General features: G+C 35.6%; 2 protein-coding genes across 2 annotated transcripts in view; one reads left to right on the forward strand and one right to left on the reverse strand.

Annotated features, from left to right (window-relative positions):
• Positions 1-20,993, reverse strand: part of PLCZ1 (phospholipase C zeta 1) — a 53,508-nt gene extending 32,515 nt beyond the window's left edge. The window contains exons 1-6 of the mRNA XM_065030469.1: positions 20,855-20,993; positions 20,211-20,332; positions 16,406-16,640; positions 6,457-6,658; positions 4,928-5,072; positions 3,317-3,469 (exon numbers count right to left, since the gene is read on the reverse strand). Coding sequence (XP_064886541.1) covers positions 3,317-3,469; positions 4,928-5,072; positions 6,457-6,658; positions 16,406-16,640; positions 20,211-20,332; positions 20,855-20,870 — 873 coding nt within the window. The 5' untranslated portion in view covers positions 20,871-20,993. The remainder of the gene's footprint in view (positions 1-3,316; positions 3,470-4,927; positions 5,073-6,456; positions 6,659-16,405; positions 16,641-20,210; positions 20,333-20,854) is intronic.
• A 69-nt stretch (positions 20,994-21,062) lies between these two features.
• On the forward strand, positions 21,063-23,614 carry CAPZA3 (capping actin protein of muscle Z-line subunit alpha 3). The gene has a single exon (XM_005516059.3). The coding sequence runs from the start codon at positions 21,176-21,178 to the stop codon at positions 22,103-22,105; it is 930 nt and encodes a 309-aa protein (XP_005516116.3). The 5' UTR covers positions 21,063-21,175; the 3' UTR covers positions 22,106-23,614.
• Positions 23,615-24,227: the final 613 nt, after the last annotated feature.

The raw sequence follows: 24,227 nt of genomic DNA on the forward strand, positions 1-24,227 counted from the left end.
TAGAAGAGAAGAGAAGAGAAGAGAAGAGAAGAGAAGAGAAGAGAAGAGCAAGGCAAGGCTCTGGAGAGACCTTATTGTGATCTTTCAGTACTTAAAAAGGACCTATGAGAAAGATGGGGACAGATTTTTCAGCAGGGCTTGTTGTGATATGAGACGGGGTAATGGTTTTAAAGTAAAGGTTAGACATAATGAAATTTTTTTCATGAAGGTGGTAAAATACTGGAACAGATTGCCCAGAGAGGTGGTAGGTGCCCCATCCCTGGAGACATTCAAGACCAGGCTGAGAGGACTTCGAGCAACCTGATCTAGTTGAAGATGCCCCTGCTTGTTGCAGGGGGGTTGGACTAGATGACCTTTGAAGGTCCCTTCCAATACAAACTATTCTATGATTCTATGATTATGTGATTCTAAAATCAAGAATACTATGATCTAATAATAAAGAAGTAATGTGTGCTGACCACAGAACGTGCTGACAGGACTCTACTAACAAAACTTAAGATCTATTAGTGGGCTAAATGTTAATTTCTTTTAAAAATGTTACTTGTTTTAAATATTTTCTCATTCTTATTTTTTAGAACTTCAATATTCAATGAAGAAAACAGGTACACAATATACAGATGAGTTACATTGGAAAACTTCAAAAGAGAAAACTGATTTCAAAGCTTTCCTTTTGTTGTGTGTGAATATAATAGATATAGATACAGGTTTTGCTAGTCGAAGTACTCATGTAGGGAGGTACAACCAATTCCTTGAGTGCATTATTAATGGTAATTTTTTAAAAAAATTAGTTATTAGGCTATCAGCTGCATCAGCCTCTATGCAAGTGTATTTACTGTGCTTGAGCCACATCAATGAACACTTATCATTCTGTGGAACCAATCTCATATCTGGGCAATTACAATGAACATTAACCATCCTGACACCATATTTCTTGGACTTATATTAGAAACCAGAGGCTGTCATGTTTAAAGAACAATGCTTTTATTGTTGTTACTGATGTTAACACCTCTCATACCATTTCTTCCTGGGATGGCTTTACCAGTTGGGTTCCTGTAGAACCATACAAGAGGCAGTAGCTTCTTCCCTAGTCTTGTTACTGCTCTGTCTTGGAAAAAGTGGAACAGTATATTATGTATGTGGCAACTATTTTTTTTTTATACGGAGAACCCTTCTTACCAACAGCATTTTAAATTCATCATTTATGGTTCTGTAACATCTATTTTGCCGTACTTAAGTAAAGCAGGCTTAAGATTAAGTTCAGCAACTGGCGCACTCAAATGATAATGAATTTACCCAGGCCTTGAATATGCACCACGTTCCAAGGTTTAAGGATTGATGCACTAAACTCCTTTTGAACATGGACCAAAAGTGGTTCTTCAAAAAGATGCTAGCCAAAAGTCAAGCTTACTACTCTATTTGCTATTTAATCATAACTACATATTTCTATAACAAAATAAAATCCTATTGATTTTTGTTACATATTTGATCAGAGCAGCTAGGAGAAATGGAAATTATCCTAATCCTTGTTCATTCTCATATAATGATTTATTAAATTCAGATTTTTGTAAATCACCTCAGGGCAGTGGTATTATTTAGGTAACTCTTACATAATACACAGATGTAGAATACATTTCACGTAACTTTAAAAGATTAAAAGTTCCATAGAATGAATCTCCATTTAGTGAGGAATAGATATGGAACCCAACAATGCATTTTCTGGCAAACAATTCTACAGAGCCGACTTATGAAAACTCCAAGCTATGGAAATATGAAATATGAATTCCATAATACATAGGAAACATAAGGTAAGGGACAAATCTCATAGAAAGTAGCATTTTAAGTAGTAGTATTTCTAAGTATGAGACTCCATGATTCAGATGCAGTACGCTGATTTTGTGCTTGCTACAGAGAACATATGATCCTTCAACATCTGTTAGACCAAATGCAGCTATGCTATGAGAAGCTTTAAAACAAACCCTGATGTTTAATACAGCTTATCTGTTTTTTACTTTACAGAACAGTTTTCAGGTTTGCAAAGTGATAATGGAGAGTGTGATATAAAAAATATAATGCTACAATGTAAAAAAATACATTGGCTTATTGAGAAATTTATTTAGATAGATATTAGATATATTTACAACATTGCTATGAAAATATAACAGTATGGTAATACTGTAGCAAGACTTTTGGAGACACCACTTCCAAATGTTTTTTTCTCCATGACAACTCCTTTAAAAAAAGACATCTGTGTGTTGTCCTTCCTTATGACAGTGTTTCCTACCCACATTTTCGTTTGCATTGTTCCTTTTTTGATTACTGAAAAAAAAGGTATAAACTATATCTGATATATCACTGATAACAGTGATAAGCTTAAGTACCTATTTGGTATGTCTGCATGTATTTGTGTTATAAGAGATCAACAAAAAAAATCTCTTGTTGTTGAAAGAAAATTATGTGCAAAAACTGGAACAATGGAATTTATTTGTTGTAGTTTCCAATAAAATTTTCAACACTCATCTAATTGCCTTTTCTGACTTCATATTCCAGGGGTCTCAAGCCACCAGCTGACAAACACTGAGAAAGAAAGAATTTTTTGCAGTAACAGAACTTGATGAAATAGTTCCATCAATAGTTCCATCAACATTGTTTTTGACCAAAATATATATATATATATATATTCTGGTTTCCATTTCAATAACATGTTTAAATTTCAGGAAATTCTTTCAATCTAAGGAACAAAAAATAAATTAGCAGAAAAAAAAAAGACACCATAATATGTTTAAAGAAAATATTTTAAAATTTTGTTTCAAAACACAATGTTGTTTAAAAATGTATATTTTTTTTCTTCTTTTAAAACTAAAACACTGGAAGCCTCATTTCAGAGAAAAGGGAAGAGGCAAACTTAACTGTATTTGTGTATAAAATAAAATAAAACTTTTATAAAATAACATAAAGCTTTTAATGCATCCAAAGCACCACATGTTGGATTTATGTGAACTGCATGATCTAAGGCTTTGCAAAATGTTAGTATGTTAGCTTTTAACAAAAACATGCTGCAGCATTGTAGTGAAAATACTTTTTCTTTAAACAAAACCTTCTCTATCAGTCCACATGCTTAATTTTTGCTTTGTCTTTTCTTTATCTTTTCATGTGGTTTTTTTTGTGTTGTTTATTTTTGTTAGCACTTGAAGTCTATTTCAGACCCCAGATGAGCAGTTTCATAAATTCAGTTTCAGAAAGTTAAAAAAAAAAAAAAAAAAAAAAAAAAAAGAGGTGTTTTTCCCCTGTCTTTTACAGAGAAAATCCATGTTATTACCTCAGGGGAAGGTAGTTCAGTCACGTCTGGATCACCAAGTGTTGAAGTAAGAAGTTTGTCACCTAGAATATTTTGTAAATGTTCTGCTATTACTTCCTGCTGCCTAGGGCTGCAGTGGTTCTCCAAAGACAGTACCACTGGATAGTCAGATGCCTGGAAGCAAAATTTAAAGGCTTTTATTATTAATAAATAAAAAGGAGACCGTCTTCCTCCCAAAACTTCTTATTTCACAAAGTATCTTACAAAAGTCCCCTTAATAATCTGCGTTTTCTTTTATTTTCCGAACTTCCAGAATATAGGTCAGTCATTTCAGCTCAGTAACATAATAAAAAACCTCCCAATATTTAAAGAAAAGTGAAAGCACAACTGACAAAGAGAAAAAAATGCATCCTCAATAAGCTTAGGAGAGTTAAACGGGCGTAGACATATGCAGAGATTAAAAAAAAAGTAGATTGAAAGGGACTTCAAGGATCATCTGGTCCAACCTTTCTTGGCTTAGACCAGTTAAAAAGGACGTAATACATCGTTACAGGAATGGGGTAATATCTGTGCTGATACTTGGAAAGCACACTTTAAAGTGTATTTGTCCAGTAATCCATAGAAAATTCTTTATCAGAGGTATATAACATACTAGTTAGTGTTGGATGTAAAGAAAGTGAAGAGAAATAACTGAAGTTTGTATTATAGTTAAGTGCAATATGCTGTGTATTAGCAAAGACAGGTGAGTTACATCTTATCAGTTGTGAAAAACAGTGAAATAAAACCATACTTATGTTTTCATTATTTTTAAAATTGGAGGCTAATTAAATTTTATATAGAAATCAGAAGAGAAAAATATAGCTTTGCTTAATTCTGAGGCTATAAATATATATGAATTTCCATATAAATGTATGATCATTGGTGTATGTATTTACACAACTACTGCTAGCCTGAATGCATGAGTTATCTTAATAGTCATTCAGGACTTCATTTGAGTAGGAGTTTTGCCAGGAATGTATACAAAAGACTGAGATAGAGCCAAAAGCTCTGCAGCTCTTGCTGCTTTGCCAGAGATAGGCAGAGGGGACGTTGGCCTAATGAGTCATCTGACAAAAAGACAGCAGTAGATGGTAACCTTTAACAGGCCTTGAATTCAAAGTAAAAAGAGGGGAAATGGAAAACAGAGTAAGTCTCAGACTCAGCTATAATCTAACATTTTTCTCTATTTTGTAAATTCAAGCACAGGTCATAAGGCAGACTGATAGCAAGAGAAGAATAAGGGCAGTAAAAAAATGAAAAGATGTTATAAAGGAGTAAAACATTAGACATTCTGAAGTAGTTGCTCACTTTATATTCAATCCTTGCTTAAATGGCCCCAGCTGAGAATTCCATCTAACAATCTGAGTAAGATCTTCTGAATTCCTTGCACAATGTTTGATTTATAATCATTATCAACAGAATATGTAAAAAAGATATTAAGAACAGATAGCATGATTTTCCTGTGATTTATTTCACCAATACCCACAACCACAAGCACTGTCTCTGTTTCATATTTTCTTACGCTGGGGAATCTCTCACAGCAATCATATCCCTGGGCTTTATTAACCAACATACCTATATATGTACACATACCGTAAATGCATACTTGTCTACTACTTCAATTACATCATGAAAAAGAATTTTGCTTGTTAAAGTGTGACCATGATACACAACAGGTTCATTGTTGGAGCCATCCCAGCAGTCAATTTCCAGGCAACGACATCCTTTTAAGAGGGCACTTTAAAAACAAAAACAAAACAAAACAAAAGAAAACAAAAGACAAACAGTGAAAAGAAAGATACCACACTCTTATACAAGTCACTGTATTTCTGATTACAAGCACATTGAATAATTGCAGAAAAAAACTACTTTTTCATCACAAAAGAAAATAAATCCTATAGAATTATACTGACATGAGATAGTTTTATTTTCTGTTGTTTATCTTGGCATGCTGGGTAACAAACTTTATTAGAGCACCATGCAATAAGATGGATTGTCCAAATAACCTTTATTAAGAGACTAAAAACAAAAGTCAAAGATATAAGTAAAATAATTTTGAAATGATGGAAAAATGTTGCTTAAAATAGAGTGGGAAATTTTGAAAGGGCCTTTTTTAATACTATTCCAGGATTCATCTGCAAGTTTGAGAATCATTATACTTGATAATAACAGCATTGCGCTTGCAGATCAGGTTTTGCTTGGTCTTTACGTAATTCAGTTGTTCTCCTTATTTCTAAGGGGGATTGTTAAAATTTCTCAGATGCCTTAAATTTACTCTGGTTTAGTTTTTAATATATTAATGACACCCCTTAAAGGTCTTAGATTTCTAATACTTGGCTTGTATTAATTTAGACATTTCTTGTAGACTATTTAACATAATTAACAATCTGTCTTTTACATGCTGCCATTTACATGCTAACAGTATCTCAAAGATGCTTCCAAGATGCTGCAGCATTTTATATTTTCCTTACACAAATAGTAGACACCTCTGCATTGCCTTTATCACACAACCCATTTTCTCCTTTCCCGACCATCTCTTCTAAGTGTGTCTTGGCAATAAGGCATCCTGCTTTCCATCTCTTCTTGGAGGCATATGCTGCACATTTAAAGACAAAGTTTCTTCTCTCTCCTGGCTACTATAATATCCAATTTTTATATTTTGTTCTTGCCTCTAAACTGACCACATTGCAACATACACTTATTACAGATATCCTTGACATATTCCATCATACTGTGTCCTTAAATCCTGTATATTGATCAGATTAGAATTTGTCTAGGAATTTTACATTTATTTCAGGGATTTTTTTTTATTTTTGCATGACATGTTGAGATTAAAAACTGAATTAATCACATACTGTGCAGCGTACTACACATTTCATTTGCTGCAAGGTCGATTTTTTGAGATGTAAGTGCAAAAAATAGATTGTTTCCAGACTATGAACAGATGGTTTGGCAAATATATTAAAAAGTGTACGTATAAAATAAAATACCACTGTTGCATTTTCTAATTGTATCTGTGATGATTTTGTTCCTCATTGCCAAGCAGGATTGTATGTGACTTAGTATTCCTTAAAAAATAAAATAAAATAAGTTTAAAATATTAAAAAACAGTGTCTCAGTACCTGGTATATCCCCATAAATCACTGGGCCCTATTAGTTGGTCAGATATCAAGTAGGTGTTATGAGAAGACGAAATAAAATAGTCACATAATGGCTGGTTCATATCTTGGTAGACGGTCCTGCGATCCTTTTTTAATACCGAACAGTCGTCTGAGCTCAGGTACCTTATAAATCCTTCAAATGACATCTGTCTTCTTTTCCTGACTGAATACAAAAGAAAGCAAAAAATTTCTGATAGGAAGTTAAACTGATGGTGATATCTGTGTACTTTCCATAATTTTAATAGCCAATTCTGAACATTGCTAAAGGTTATACAGCACAATGCTTTTTAAAATTCATAACAAACAATATAAACACAAATATCAGATGTGTGCAATTCTGAAGATGAATTGCTGTGTTTCAAAATTATGAGAGGAAATAATTGTGTTCTGACATTTTTATTCTTCTGTGGATACCAGTAAGAAGAGTTTGCAGTAGTCCTAATTAAATATAAAGGAAAATACTTGTTGTTTAGTTTTGGAAGGTAACATACCAGTCAATGCACAAAGAGAATCTTTGTAGAAAGAACAGGAATTGTTCTCCAAAATGTCAGTTGGAGATTGTGAAAATAATGGTGCAGAAACTATGATACCTAGCACCAAATATCTTCCTCAGTGGCAGAAAATCCCAAATAAATACTGATGAAATAATGTTTTAATTAGAAGTATTTGAAATAAAAATAAATGACAGCCCACAAAGAGGAATTGCAAATCAAGCTTATTATATTACTGCATCTAAACCAAAATGTGCTAATTGCCTCCATAACAGTGATAGTCATTCCATTCATTTTGGTTTTAACTGATTTAATGACAAACAGATCCATCATATTGCCAACTGCTTCTCCAATGTCATGGTTTAAATTTAATAACTTTGCAAATGATATGATCTCAAAAGTCAGCTTTGCTTCAAAAGATAACCTAGTTTGAATTATTCAGGGATTTTTCCCCATTTCTGGCTCTAAAATGGCCTTATTATTGTCACCATAGTAGGCTAGTGAACCAAGATCACTTTATGTTAACAAGAACTTAAAGAGGTCAATGCATAGAAACTTTTGTCAAAAAAACAAAATAAAAATAACCACCACAAACAAAACCAGCAAAAACCCACACAAACCAAACCAACCAACCATCAAAACCGCTTATCTGACCTGTTAATTTTTAGTACAGCTACAAAAATCACAACTTACAAGTTAGAATTGCAATTATCAGTCTTCAGTGTGTGTACAGACTGAAAGTTTTCTATCTGAATGAGAATTTAGGAAAATCATTCTGATTATGGTAACACAAAAAACATAACTATTTCTAACTTACAGAGTTTTTTTTAACTAGAAAACTTCGCAATGTTTTAAAATGTTAAACCGAAATAGAAAACAATGATGAAGGCCCTGCAGGCATCATAAATACACACACTGCTGTCCTTAACCACATAAATGTTATTCATACCAGCAGTCTGTCAACACTTTCTTAAAGACTTCCACAGACACAAGAGTAATCCCATTTCAGTACCTAAGTAACCTCACTAATAAAAAGTTTACTCTGAAACATCCTTGCTATCCAAAATATTTGTTCTGGATTGTACTGTTCCTCTTCTTTTTTGTTTATGGTCTTATATACATATGAAGACTGCTATTGCACTTCTATTCATTCCACTGCTTTCCAGGAGAAATAAATTCGGTTCACTGTATCTGTCTGTTAAGATTAGGTTTTCTTAGACTTCTGGTAGTTTTTGTTGTTTCTTCACAACACTTTCTGTTTGGCAAACTTTCTTCTTGATGTTTGACGCCCTAAATTGAAAATAGTGCTTCTCTTTATTCAACTCCACCCTTCTTTATTATATTATCCATTCACCAAGGTCACTTTGACTTCTAATCTTATTCCCTGTCATCACAGAATCACAAAATCATTGGATCGTTTAGGTTGGAGGAGACCCTCAAGACCATTGAGTACAAACATAACCTAAATCTAGAACTAAACCATGTCCCTAAGAGCCACATCTACATGCCTTTTAAACACCTCCAGGGATGTTGACTCCATTTCTTCCCTCGGCAGCCTGTTCCAGTGCTTTACAACCTTTTCTGTGAAGAAATTCTTCCCGATAACCACTCTAAACCTCTCCTGGTGCAACATGAATCCATTTCCTCTCATCCTGTCACTTGTTACTTAGGAGAAGAGACCAACACCCTCCATGTTACATCCTCCTTTCAGGGAGTTGTAGACTACCATCAACCTCCTTTTCTCCAGGCTAAACAGCCCCAGTTCCCTCAGCCGCTCCTCATCAGACTTGTGCTCCAGATCTCTCACCAGCTTTGTTGCCTTTCTCTGAACTCTCTCCAGCACCTCAAGGTCTTTCTTGTAGGAAGGGGCCCAAAACTGAGCACAGGATCAGAGTTGGAGCCTCGCCAGCACCAAGTACAGTTTAGAATACATACTGGGTCTCTTTAGAAGTCTCTCTTATTTTTGTCTGATAAAGATATCAAAAATAGTTAGAAATGGAAGAGGAGGCTTTTTGAGTTCTGGGAATCGCACAGTCATACTATTTTCTGACCATTTGTGGGTATTTTTTGCTTCTACATTAAAAGAAGAAAGGCTGCATCTCCGTAAGCATTCTGCAGTGAAAACATATTTTCATCAAAGCCTTGCATTTCTTCCTGATCGGAACCTCAGTCTTTTTCTCCATTAGGATCCTTTAGCAGTAGTTGCTGTGCAAACATACCCATTTGGTGCAGAAAGAGAAAGAGAAAGCAAGAAAGTATATCTGTATTCTTGTAGCTGTTTGTTGTTTACAAAGTTCGAAGCTTTTTTTCTTGCCCTCCCCTTTTGGACATTCTGGAATACAACATATTAATAATATACTTTTTCTCCAAATATAATCCTTAAAAAGAAAGGTTTCCCCGACTTCTCCAGTTAAGGTAAATTCCAGCTCTTTCTTATATACGAATACTGCCACATCAGAGAGGAATTATGGATATGACCTGAATATTTGAAAGACTTGGATTGTATTATACGCCTATGCTTTTTAGAGTTTATTACATTCTGCTTCTGCTTATTTATCTTGGAACTTCTTTGAAAGTATTTTTCTTTCTTTTGTCAGGCATTGGAATGGGCTGCCCAGGGAAGTGGTTGAGTCACCATCCCTGGAGGTGTTTAAAACACATATAGATGAGGTTCTTAGGGACATGGTTTAATGCCAGTGTTAGATTAATGGTTGGACTCGATGATCTTGAGGGTCTCTTCCAAGTAAAACTACTCTATGATTCTGTGATTCTATTCTTTATGGAAAGAAAAAAATGAAAGCTTTCATAAGATGTTTGCTGCCCTGAAGGGACTGAGGCCTGTGGATCCCACACTGAAGCAGATAAAACTAGGAAGAAAGAAGCAGTAACAAAAGAAAAGTGTGAGAAAGGTGGAGTACCAGAAAGAAATGACTGTACATTGATCACAGCCTCCTTCATCCCCTGTTTCCTCACTGAAGGGACTGAGCACAACCTGACAAAGTTGGGAGGAGAGGTGTCTGGACTGGAAATGAGGAAGTGAGGAGGAGAGGAGCCTGAACTGAAGTTGATCCTGGGGAATGGGGAGCAAGGTGGTTTCCATGTGTTTAAATGTGTGTGTTCTTTATTTCCCAACAGCTAAATTAGTAATTAAATATTTGTTTTACTTGGCCACCAGAGATATTGAAACTGGTACAAGTATGTCTGCCGGAAATCTTAGGAGTGAACTCCTGAGAAATACTTGTAATTAGAGACAAGGGTGTTATGCTGCTATATTGGAAGAAGGAGGCTTTCAATAACTGTTAAAAACATCAAATAATAATAGGCTCAAGGCAGAAACATTATCAGATGGAATTTCATAACATGAAATATAGCTACTTAAAGTCATGCTTAAACATTTATACTGTAAATGAACAGTAAAGACAGAAATATTGCCTTGGCTAAAGTAAGAATACTGTTATACCTTTTATACTCTGAGTTTACATTCTAGGGAGTTTTTTTTCACCTGACCCATACTTGTAACTAATAGTGGTACATACTGGAGTAAAGTAGCAGTCTGAGCTGCAGTTTAGTTTTCTAAGGACTTGTACCTCACAATCAATTGTCTTCTTTTCATGAAAGCTTTTCTTAAAGCTGCATATTTACACACTCTTTTACACATCTTAATTCTTCTGTGTCATAAATCCAGCTTCAGCCATTGTCTTAGTCGAGATTTTTAAGTCATTTTTCCTATTTCTTGTGATTTTTTATGAAATCTCTAGGAATTTGATTGAAGTCTCTACCCCATTAAAATTGGTTTACATTGGACAATGGGATCAAAAGTTGTCTCCTGGAAATGCACGGTATCTCTCTTGGTCTATCTCTCACACACACAAAAAAACAAGTTTAAAATAATATGTATCTTAGGAATAAACTGATGATTTTTTAAATTATTATTTACAAACACCTTCTGGATTACTCAAATTGCTTATCTGACAGATGCACCAAGCTTATATTGTTATTTACAAAGTAAGCAAGTTTTTCAAGACAGGATTGTATTTTTGATTTGGTTTTGTATTGGCTAGCAGGAAAATACAGAGACGAGCAAAGTCTTCGAATGGCACTACACTGTAAATGATAGCAGAATGCACTGTATCCTCATTGCGACTCTAATCCTGTCCATGTAAATACTGAAAAATGAGCAACGCTCCTTTTTTTTTTTTAAAGAGATCCAATCTTTAAAAAAAAAAAAAAAGCATTTGTTTGGCATGTTTTCTTTAATCTCATTTAATTACTCAAGGCTTCTCTTCAAAATAAATAATAAAATGGAGAAATAATTAAATGTTCTTTGAGAAAAAAATGGACTTTTGGATGTTAGTAAGATACAACTGTCAGGTGTGAATCACATTTTGACCCCTTCTATGCTCAGTTCCATAAAATGGTTCCCTCATCCAAAAATGCATGCTTCAGTACATACACACACAAAAAGTATATTAATGCAGCATTTCGTCATTAGAAATTTAAATTGTGCAATAAAAATGGAAAAGCTGCTCCTGAACTAGCTACAGTACGCTCAGAGAGTTAATTCAGAGTTACATGGCTCAATGGCATTGAAAAGTCATCTCTACATGCAAATGGTAGGGATGCACTCACTAAGTGTTGTAGATGGACTTATCAATGTTGTATATAAAATCTAGTCACTGTTTTCATCTTAATCTGGATATACTAGTGCTATTGAGTATATCATATAATGGTTGTTACTATTAGCAAACCAGTCAATCAAGTGTCAAAATCTTTCCTTTCCACTTTCTGTGATTCACAGGACAAGGATGGCAAGGATGAGTCCAACACACCATCCTGGTGAAGAATATCCTTTACCAAATTCAGAATGACAGTTGCACAAAATGGTCTATCAGAATACCATATGAATCAACTACCACGTCAATCATATCTGGAACTTTCCAATAAATATGTTTGAGAGGGAGTTTAAGTTCACTCAAAAGAGCATGAACAATACAGCTATTATTTTGTTCAGTAAGACTATTTCCAATTACAAGACCAATAATTTTATCACAGATGAAGAAACAAACAAGAATTTGGCTCAGCATCTGAAACTTAAACTAGACATTAAATTTCAATAATAGAAACTTTAATTGATATTTACAAATGTGTTTTCTAACTGACTAAACCATCTTCATTGTTCAACCGCTTGATAGCTACTAACTTTCCTATCAAAACTGATAACTCAAAACAAAATAAAACTTTCAAACTGGTAACTTACATCATTCATTAGTAAACACAGTAGTTCTCACAAAGAGTAGAATATATTCAATAAAACACCTTCTAATTTGAAAGGCAACCTCATAACATAATGGCATAAGGAATCAAAGGTTTTGTAGATCTTACTGGACTGAGTGACTTAATGAATCACCAAATGTCTTCTGTTTCTTGTTGAAAGAGTGATCGAGTTTCTTCTTTCCACCACAGTGGAAGCAATCAACACTGATATTTCAGGGTTATTATCCCAAAAGGAAGATTTTATCCTCTTGGGGTTATTTTTCTTAACCAGTTATCAATTCCACCCCTTATCAAAGAATGAGAACCAAAGGAAACTAAGTTAAATGTCTGAGATTCATTTTCCACTGAACGAAGCAGCAGATTGCAAGAGAATGCAGTTAGCTCAGATTTCCTCTTCTTAGTTTAGTTGCAACTTTTGCCTCAAGTTATGTTCAGTGAAACTCAGCAGAAATGTTACACCATAACTTGAAGCAGTTTTCAATAGCTGAAGAATATGCATATTATAGATCTAACAAACCTCCACTCATCTCAGAGTCCCCATAATTCAGAAAGAGCTGTGAAGATCTTACATAGTGTTTCTTCTGCAACTAATTCAAGGGCACATGTAAGTCTTTGGGTTTGAGGGGGAAGGGGCATATTTTATCACTAAATGACTCAAGTGAGAGGAGACAGTATAATGAGCAAACAAGAAAAATGGTAGTGAAGAACCCTAAGAAAAATAAAGTAAAAAAATTGTTTGTAATGACCAACAATGAGTTGAAGAACAGAATATGTAGAAGGACAAGGGAAAAAAAATAAATGACAGAGAAAAGTAGGGAGCAGAGAAAGGAGAGCATAATAAAAATAAATATATTAAAACAGAGAAATAAAAAAAAATAAATATATTAAAAGTAAGATAAGGCTTTTAAAGTAAGAAATGTATGAGGTTTTTGCATAATGGTTTCAGAATATTATTATGACAACTTTAAACACTAATCAATATATAACTGGAGAATTCCCTGCAAAAAACAATGGCAACCACACACAAACCCACCCATAGTAGCCAAACAAAGAAGAATTTATGCTCTCTGTATGTATGCCTGTCTCAATAGGAAGAAGAAATCAGTGATTAGAAAAATATTTCCTCTGCAAAATATTACTTAAACCTTGAAGAACCCAGCTTAAGTTCCAGATTCTAGGCTGAATTACCAGTGCTAGCTGCTTAGAACGCTTCCTTCTACTGAAAGAACAATGTCATGGATTCTTTGAGACAGAGTAAAAATGAAATAGCGTAAAAAAGAAACTATAAAACTGATAGTCAGTGTGGGCAGGTTGCAAGGGAGGAATACAGAAACACTGCTCAGGTATGACAAAATGATGTTTAGAAAGCCAAAGCTCATCCAAATTTGAAACTGGCAAGGGACATCAGTGGCAACAAGCACTTTCACTGCTTCATTAGCTGTGTTTTTATAAAGGAGTTAAGTGGGCCTGCTGTTGAATAGGATGGGTGGCTTCACGACGGCAAACACAGATAATACTAAAGTACTCAGTGCTTCATCAGAGATGTGTAGGCTTTGTACCTACAGACAACGTTCAAGGAGTAAAGAAACTACCAGCAGATAGAGATTAGGACAAAAGAGATTACTTGAGAGAACTCGGCACCTGAAGTTCCATATAACCAAATGAGATGTAAAAAATTCCATGTAACCAAATGAGATGTATCAGAGGGTGTTAAGACTATTGGCTGGTATCACTGCAAAGCAATTCTCTACCATCTTTGAAAGGCCACAGAGATAAGGCGAGGTGCCCAGGACTGGAGAAGTACAAATGATGCACTCAAGTTTGAAATGGGCGAGGACATTCTGCGCAGCTCAGAAAACCAACCATATCCTGGGCTGCATAAAAAGAAGCGTAGCCAGTAGGTCCAGGGATGTGATTCTGTCCCTCTGCTGTGCTCTGGTGAGACCTCATTGGCAGCCCTGCTTTCAGTTCTAGAGCCTCAGTACAGGAAAGACCTGTTGGAGCGGGTCTAGCGAAGGGCCACCAAAATGATCAGAGGGGCCCTAGTGAAGTGCCACCAAAATGATCGGAGGGCTGGAACACCTCTCCTATGAGGACAGGCTGAGAGAACTGAGGTTGCCCAGCCTGGAGAAGAGAAGGCTTCGGGGCGACCTTATTGCAGCCTTTCAGTACATGAAAGGGGCCTGTAAGAAAGATGGGAGAAGACGTTTCAGCAGGGCCTGTTGTGATACAACAACAGGTAATAGTCTTGAAGTAAAAGAAAGTAGATTCAGACTAGATATAAAGAAATTTTTTACAATGAAGGTGGTACAATACTGGAACAGGTTGCCCAGAGAGGTGGTAGATGCCCCATCCCCAGAGACATTCCAGGCCAGGTTGGACAGGGCTCTGAGCAACCTAACTAGTTGAAGATGTCCCTGCTTATTGCAGGGGGGCTGGACTAGATGACCTTTGAAGGTCCTTTCCAACACAAACTATTCAACAATTCTATGATTCAATTCAGGAACTGCAGGTTGGCCAGCCTCACTTTCATCCCTGGAGAAATCATGGTGCAAGAATTCCTGGATATCTATCCTTAGTAGTTTTCAAATTTTGACTGAAAAAGGCCATGAGGAACCTATTGTGAATTCAGTGTTAACCTTGATTTGAGAGAAGAGTAGCTGCCGTCCTGAGGTCCATTTCCATCTGAACAGTTCCATGATTCTGTGATAGTACAAGTCTGTGTTTAGAGATCTACTCTTACTCTTAGAAGCTGATGAGAGAACAAAATGGAAACGGCATTTCAGCTTTAACCCCAATAACATGGATAATGACAGCAGTAGACACATCATGGGACAGATTAATAACCACACTCCATTCCTGCTGAAGAGGTTGAGGTTCCACCATATTTGCAAGACTGCTTCAATGCATCCCTGATATTGTTATCAGTCATATCCAGCTGAGGGCAAAACAGAGTGTAACCATGTAAGGTTTTAATCTTTTCAGTAAAGAAAAAGACATATAACCTTTGCAGTACATACATCCTTTGAAGTTGTTTTCCTCTATTGAAATATCTATTAGATTACTTCTTCATTTGAGCTTTCTGAAACGTAGATGTACCAAGTGCAAAAAGTATGATTCCTGGAGACCATTTTATTAAAACAAATTGTAGGTTTAAATATTATAAAATGGAAGTACTATATCAAACTCCAGTAACATGTATTCTTTCCGTTTGTAAGATAAACTTTAAACAGAAAGCTCTACTATATTAACAATGCTAAAACAATTAATATGACTTCCAAGTAGGATTAGAACAATCTTGGTTCTAAAATATGCTTTGAAGAACAATGGGTTTAACTAAACTTATTTTCACTTTATAGGGATTGCAAATCACAGTACTGAGTAGTTAAACCAAACTAAATTACACAACATTAAATTCAGATATTTTCTAGTCTTCAGAAATACTGTCAAAAATACTGTCCTCAGATTATAGTACTGAATTAAAAAAATAGTTAATCCATTATTACTGATTTAATTATGGTTGATTTCCTCTAAGATAAATATCCTGTGCTGAACAGACCAGTTGCTAAAAAAAACATACTTTCTATCTTTTTTTCTTTGTAATCCAATATTTATATTCCTCTAATTAATTCAGCAAAATAATTTTTAGACGTTTAGCTAAATGAAAAAAAAATCAGTCAGGCTTCCTAATAACTGTCTTTTACATGTTTCTGTGGGCATTAAAAAGATTTAGTGCAGTTTACATTATTTCATCTACTGCATGAAACTTTTATTTTGTTTGAAGCAATCTACAAGTGCCTTTTGGACCAGTCTGTTGCAACAAGAAGTAAAAATGACAGATCTGTTAAGTAATGCTATGTGCTATAACTGAGCAATATCCTGTGTGAATTTATTGTGCTTTATTAATGGTTTCTTGTATTGTTACATTCACAATGTTTAAAGAACTGAATTTCAAATAATCAACATTTTGTAAAAGTGTTTACAAAAGCTATACATCATACATAATTATAATGTAATTGCTTATATTAGGTTTCTTTAAAATGTTCAATTTGCATAGTCAGATGAGTATTCAAAAATATAAACACAGTCACAGACAGAAGCACAATAAATAAAAGCTAGGAATCAAATACTTAAACTACACGTACCTTCTTCAATGGGTTCATACTTCAAAATAATTTCTAATGCCATTGTTTCACAACCTTCAGTTTCATACTGTTCTTTTTTGAGAAAATCAATGAGCTCAGTGTCAACTAGAACTTTGTTGTTTGGAGAGTAAATCCGGAAAAGTTCCTGAAATTCGGGTCTGTGTACAATAGTTCTGTAAATTGACCTGAAATCTTCCATGTTAATCGTATTTTCCTTCCTTTTGTCAACTGTTTTCTGAAAAGTAAAAATAAAAAAATCAAACTGTTCAATACAAGCCTATGCAATGATAAAAAGATACAAGCAAAAAACTCTATTATAACTGATCAGAAGAGTGAGAACAATAGAGAAAACTTCAGGCAACAGTGACTGCAATGCATTATTAAATTATATATTTCTACTTCTATATGTAACTTTTAGATTTTACTTTGTGTGTTAGAAATATTTTATACATATCAAAATGTACCAGATGTAATAATTAGCATCTAAGTAATTATAATAAATTTCTAGATAACTGATACACAGTATTAAAACATTATATAAAACATCTAAAATGCTATGCAGGAAAAAAATCTGCAACATAAAAATTGTTGAGTGGAAAATGTATGTAATATAATAACTCTCCAACAGCATTTTAAACCATATTGTAAATACTATCAGTCAAATTTGTATACAGCAAACAGAAATCTAAAAAATGAAATAAGGATGACCAAATTATCATGAGATCCAAGCCTTTCAATATATCAGATAAAAAACGCTATTAAAGTTTGGAGACAAGATACTTTATAATAACCTATGACATAGTGTTCTATTCTTAACACACCAGAATGTTTAACTCAGATTCATTATTCACACTTTCAGATTTCTTAAACTGTAATCTTGTTTTCCTGGAGTTTACAAAATGTTAGCACATTAATTAATTTCTGTGTTTCAGTATGAAAGCCACTAGAAAAATCAAAAGGGCAAAAGAATTTGACTAGAATAATACTTTTTTACCATTTCTGCCGTTTATATTTTTCTCAGGCTTAATGACTTTATTTATCCATTAAAATTTTCTACATGAAGCATGTAATTGTGCATATGAAATATGTTTCAAACAGTTTAGCTTGTATTATTCCTAAAATTTGCCAAATTAAGAGAAACTTTGGAAATTTATTGACAAAACCCCTCATTAGAATCATAAATAAATGGCAATTCATTGCATCATTGTTTATCACTGTAAGCTGATCAAAACACATAATTGCTGTTTCCTTAAACTGAGACTACTGAAGAGACTAAATTTCAGCAACCAATAACATGGCATCTGGTAGAACTTCCCCAAAAGTGTCCATGGACATAAAATGGCTTACAAGCTCTGACTGCTCTTTGATGAAGACTTATGATTATTACTAAATTAGTTTTGAAGAGAGGTCATAAAAACTAAAAACCTAATGATGCATTACCAGCTTCTTCCTATGGAGTACAGTTCCTACTAAGAGAAGTCTGAATAAGTGAAACAAGAAAAGTAAGAATACGTTAGATAACCAAAACAAGTACAAAAGGAAGTTTCATGAGGAGTTCTAGCCAAAAATTTTACAAAACAGTTCCTAACTTTTTGCTTTGAGTTTGTGAAAGATAACTGTAATGATCATTTTTAACAAAAATCGCCAGCAACAAAATAATTCAATACAAATGCTAATAATATGCATTTCATTACTGCTTGAGAAATTCCACATCTAAGGTTGATACCCTCAATCTATTTTTTAACATCTTTAAGAAAAATGCAAATTTACTCATAACTGTTAAATGGAAACAAATAGTAACTTATTTTGGAATTAATCAATCTATCAGGAATTGGGATATGTTCACTTAGGTATTGCCAGAAAGTGAAGCTGGGCAAAAAATTTAATTTTCTGTCTCAGTTGCCTCTTGATGAAAAACAGGCAATACTACTACACAGGGAAGCTTTTCAAATTAAAGTAATGAAAATCATGTTGATATAAAAAAAAAAGATTGTTATAAAATTTTTCTTGGTAGATTTTTATTATTCTTATTTTTATTCATACATTTCAAATCTTTGCTATTCAGAAGAAGAAGTATCTGGACGAAGATTTAGTCTTGAGAGAAATTATATGAAAATGTATTATTTCTTTAAAGCCTTAATGTTCATAATTATGCTATTGCTCAAAGGAGCTCTACAGTAAAATAAATTCAAAGAGAATAGGCAAGAAAAAAGCAGATTTCTTTTAAAACTCTTTTCTATAAAAGTGATTTTGTCCTGTATAACCATTTGATTAACTGTTGATGCATAATTACTGACAATGCCAGTAAGATATTCCTCCAGACTGCATTGCATTTTTATATATTATTATATTGATGAACAATTTGAGCCTCAAAACTACTGAAAATACTCTAATCTCTCTCAAATAGCAAATACCTAACAGTGCCATTACAAATAACTACTATAGATCAGACTGTTGGGTATATTGTTAAATGTAACTAAATGAGACATTCTGTACAGGTTGCTTCCTCAAATAATGAGTCTCTTCTCTGTCCTTAATTGATTATCTCTCTCAAATTTCTGTCAGAAAGCAAAGCAGTTCGAAAATACAGGGAACAATGAGAAATAGTTTCCACTTCTCGTGAGATTTTCAAGGCTGGCAGTTCTCTCAATGCAGTGCAAGTTCAAAACCACAGGCAGCCTCTTCAGCAAGGGTTCATGCTGCTGGTTTTACCTCATCTCAACAAGGTAGAGAACAATTAGAGATGAACAAGACAGGGTGAGGAAATCTTAATGTCTTCCCTCTGTTTGTCTACCTGCCTGTCAGCATGACATAGCCTAAAAGTTTCTGACTGGCTATAGTTAATTTTCTTCGCCGAATCTGGACAGAATCGGCCAGCTGACTACAAAATTCTCAAAAGAATCACATATAGAGATAGATAGATAGATAGATAGATAGATAGATAGATAGATAGATAGATAGATAGATAGATAGATGACTTCATTCCTTGGAAAACAGCTTTAGCAAACAGTTATTTTTGGTTAAAAAAAAATAAGAGCTAAAATAAAAAATCATACATTTATTTAGGAATTACTAGAGGGAACCTGTATGTGCAAAGACACTCCATTTTGCAATATTTTCTCAGTGGGACAGCTTGCATTTCATGGTAGCTTTCTTACCTACATTAAATTACTAAGTCCATTTTATATTTGTATCCTGTAACCTTCATAGAAATCTTTAAACATTGTCATATTTCAAGGCCACATACTTTCCAAAGTGTTAGAATGCAATTCCCATGTGTTTGGGCACACCTCCTAAATACTTCGAAGAAGAGGTATAGTGGATAATTGAATGAACTGGTATGCTGGATCTATGTTGACCTGAAGCCTGAGCAGATCAAAAAACTCCACATTATCCTTCTGGAAAAAGGATTTTGGGAAGTCACTCTAATGGCTCTGCTCAGCATCACACAGGCACATCTGAGCTGGGTACCTTGATCACAGAACAGCTGGATGGGATGAAACCAGAATATTTTAATTTTTCTCAACCAAAGACTTGTTACAAAAATGTTGGGAATCAAAACCTACATATTTTCCAAAACCCTCACTATTTTGGTGTGGTGAAGAGATGGTGGTAATGCAACCATTCAGTTAACTATTTTACACAAAATCAAATGACCTGAAGGAGGCAAATTATTTGCTGATTTTGCACACCCTACTAGCATGAAATTCACTTTTCAAAACATTAACTTTTAAAAGTCAGCAAATACAAGACACGTAACTGGACTTCTAAATGTATTTAATTGCTTAATCTACATACTGCTTACCTTGAAAGCATGTTTTACATGTGCAAAATCAAAAGGCATGTGCAGTTTTTCGAATAGCTGAACTGTGCTATCTAAATCAATCTTCCCACTTGTGAACTCATCCTGAATGACGGACAAAAACCATGTATGAGATCAGGTTAAGGAAACTTCCGTCCTGTGTCACTGACTTTTAATAGGGGCAGGAGAGGGAGAAGTAAAATTTTTTCAAAACCTAAAAAAGGTTGCATTTTGCTTTTGTCACACTCAACAATATCCTTGTCTTCTGATTTCTGATAATGCAGGAGACACTGAGGAAAGCAAGAAGACATTATTGCCCCACGCCCAGAGACTCTGAGGGAAAAGGGACAGAGAAAGAGAAGGGGAGGTTGTGAAGCCAAAGAAGGGGTGATCAGGTTGAATAAATGGGTGCAGTGAGAGGAGGGAAACATGTGGGGTGTGAGGGGATTCAGGAGTTGTGGGGAATGGTGGGTAGCCAGCAGCAACAAGGTGAGGGTGCCCAGCATTGCATCCACCCTGGACCAGGACAGACCAGACTGGACTGGCTGCCACAGGACCTTCCATGTGTGCACAGGCCAGGGCTCAGAAGAGAGAGGGAGGAGGAGGTACAACAGCAAAAGGAGGAGGAGGTAGAGCAGAAAGAGGATATCTGTTCTCCTCCATGGTGGCTCTACATCGCCTGCTCTGGTCTCCTCACTGTGGTGGTGTTGGCGTCATTGGACAGGACATCACGTTGGCTTGCTCCTGTTCCTGGTGGAGCCCTATCCCTCCCCTCACACCCACACCCCCTCCTGGCACAGCCCCAGCCCTTGTCTGCCCCGAACCAGCACAGCCCCAGCACCACTGTGAGGTCACAAACCACAGGACACCAGCACAGGCCTCTTCCCACCACCGCTCCCCCCACCCCTGCCACCATCTTCTGCCCTTTCCCTCCAGCACAAAGTAGCCGTTGTGCCCTCCCCTTGTCCATGGTCTCCCACCCTTTGGACAGCCTTTTGGACAGCATGTGCGCAAGGCAGGAGCCAAGCGAGCAGGAGAAGGCGTCTCTCATGTGCAGCCTGCTGCGCCAGTCTCCTCCGGGGGAGCTTGGCTACATTGTCCACGATCTCTGTGTCCTTATCCAGGATGACAAGCTGGTGAGGCAGGAGGCTGCCTGCGTGGCAGCCTGTCACAACAAGAACAACTTCATCCCCATCCAAATCAACGGGCACACTGTCCTACTGACCCACTACAATGACTTAGGGGGAAACCGCTTCTTTGACCCTGAGAACAAATTCTCTTTTGAGTTCGACCACCTGCGGGGGGCAACCAGCAAACCCCAGGTGCATGGTGTGATGCTGGATAAGGGGGAACTGTGGCGAATTGCCCTCCACAAGGGCTTGAAGGCTTACGTGAGCTGCCACTTCCCTGCAGGGAACTGCTGTGTGTTCAAAAAAAGCCTGGGGAAGAGGCAGATGTACGTCGCCTGCATTGAGGCTCAGCAGTATCAGCCTTCGAATCCCTGGAACTGCCTTTGGAAGTCAGACTGGACTTTTGCCCTGACTCCGTTTACCACTGAGGTTACAGGGATCTTTCTCCTCCAGATACACTACTTCAAAGATGCCAACTTCCACATAAGTGTCAGCAAGTCTGTGAGTGAGACTCTAAACATGATTGACCAAAGCCAGTTTGCCACAGATTTTGTGAAATTTGTGAAAGCTGAGGACGACAAGTTTCATGTTGCCATTCTGGAAAACATTCAGGCTTTGTCAGAGGATATATGGGAGAAAAATCTGCGAAGGAAACTCCCTGTTACTCGCACTTTTATGAACTGGAATGAGCTATTGAATGATCAGCATCTGAACACCAGTGTCTCCAATACAGAAGTGCTTCCATGCTTACTGAAACATACTATTTGAAACGGTGGCCTAAAAGAAAAAAAAAAGTAAAAAAAAAAACAACAAAATGAGGGTATTAAGTTGATTTATTTCTGGATTACTCAGGAGAGTGTAGAAACTGTCATCAGTCAATCACCAATTTGAAAATAATTCCCATCTGTCATGACTGAAGATAATTTGCCGTATTTTTTTTTCTTTCATGTACTTTTCATGTGCTTCTGGAAGTGCTAGTAATGGTCAAAATGCTAAAGGCAGTACAGTGTTAGAGGTGGGCCATCAAGTGAACTCTTAATTCCCTTTGTAATTTTACACAGTATTCTATTTACTTACATAACTTCACACTATGTGTAGCATTGGTTATAAAGAAATCAGTAAGGTAGGGTGGCAAAGATATTGAGGCATTATTTCTAGATTTTTTCTTTGATAGTGAAACCCAGGAAATTCAGTCTTCAGGCTTTGCTTGTGCATACGCCTCTGTATGCACAAGAAACATTTCTAACATAGTCACATGAACAAAGCAAAATCAGTACACAGAAGGAGCAAACTTCCTATAACTAGTGCAGAAGATATTTCAGGAATGACGAGGGATGCATGCTGGGTGTTACAGCATTACAAAATAAAGTAATGCCATTTACTTTCTCTCAGTGTTTATTACAAAAGTCAAAGGAATGTACATATGTTTGTTCTACTTTCAAACTATGACAGTGATGCATTGCTAACATGTTTATTACAATAAACGAAGTACCTGCCGCACTTGCTGTTTTCTGCAAACATACCTTTAAATTAGAGTTTTATTAGAGACAAAGTTTAATTTCAAGCAGTGATGTAAACAATTAACTTTAAAAATATTGACGTGAACATTTACACATTATTCTTACAAATATTAGATTTATTAATGTAAGCATAAGATTTTGCTTTTGTTCATCACACCCACGTTGAACATGCCCTTTTGTAAGTTCTGATCAGTGGCTTTATAGCTTCAGTGCTCAGACTTGACATGATTGCTTTCATGGTCTTTGTTTAAAAATGTAGTGAAGAACTATACCTGCTTATGGTTTTGAGGATAACCATCGTTGTCTGAAAATACCATCTTCAGATTACTATTCTGAAGTCAAATGAAGATTTTGCATCCATACTCATATCTGATTTAGGAGGTTTCTTACTCTATATACCTGAATATGATAATTAATTATCCAGAGGAACCAATGACAAAAAGATGTCTCATATGATCATATGAAAAACATCATTCTACATAATTTTATATTGTTGATGACAAAGTCATATGCCCAATTTTTATTTATGAGCAGACTAATTTACAAAGCCTAATTGCATAAGACAAGGTTGTAGTGTTGCCAATATTGGAATGAAACTGAAATAAATGAAATAATTCCTTTGATATGTCGTGAATTTCAGATTGGCATTGACTAGAACACACTTTTCATCCGATAGTTCATCTCTATGGTCACTCAGCACAAAGATTCTGGGAGTGTTGCGCTAATTTATGTACAGAAAGGCACTCATCATGCAGGGTTTCCTTCCCGCAAGCAGAAAGCAGACTGCTGCCCTTGTAACAGTGTCCCTTGACAACGCCTTTTACAGATGCCCATTTGTTAGAAAATCTGCACCATGTGCCTGAAGAGAGAGAAGGATGGAGCATGGAGAGCATTTTCTGTGCTCCTTCAGTTCTTCACAGAAAGCTGCATTGCCTATGGGCCATTATCTTTTCACCCAACAGCTGCTACTGAGATCCATCCAACATCAATCCAGCCTTTTTAGTGACTATGATGCCACTGGAGACCATTCAATGAGCAAGCAGCTGCCTTCATATGGTATTTATTTGAATATGTGATTATTTCTTTATTGAAAATAAGAGTAGTTTTATTAAAGCTGTTATATAACCCAGAGCTGCTATAATGAAGGTGGCGTATTTCGAGTGTATTTCGCGTCTGCAGTACATAATAATAGGTAAAATCGTGGACATAAATCAAAGTGCTAAAAGAAACAGGGTCATAGCACTGGAAATTCTGTATTGTGAAAAAAAAGCACTTTATTTAAACACAAATGTTGAATATAAATCAACAATAAGGAACAGAAGGGAACAATGGAAAAGATTAAGCAGTCAGATGACTTTCACTTTCAACAT

This window comes from Columba livia, chromosome 1, assembly GCF_036013475.1.
Source record: "Columba livia isolate bColLiv1 breed racing homer chromosome 1, bColLiv1.pat.W.v2, whole genome shotgun sequence".
Classification (NCBI taxonomy): domain Eukaryota; kingdom Metazoa; phylum Chordata; class Aves; order Columbiformes; family Columbidae; genus Columba; species Columba livia.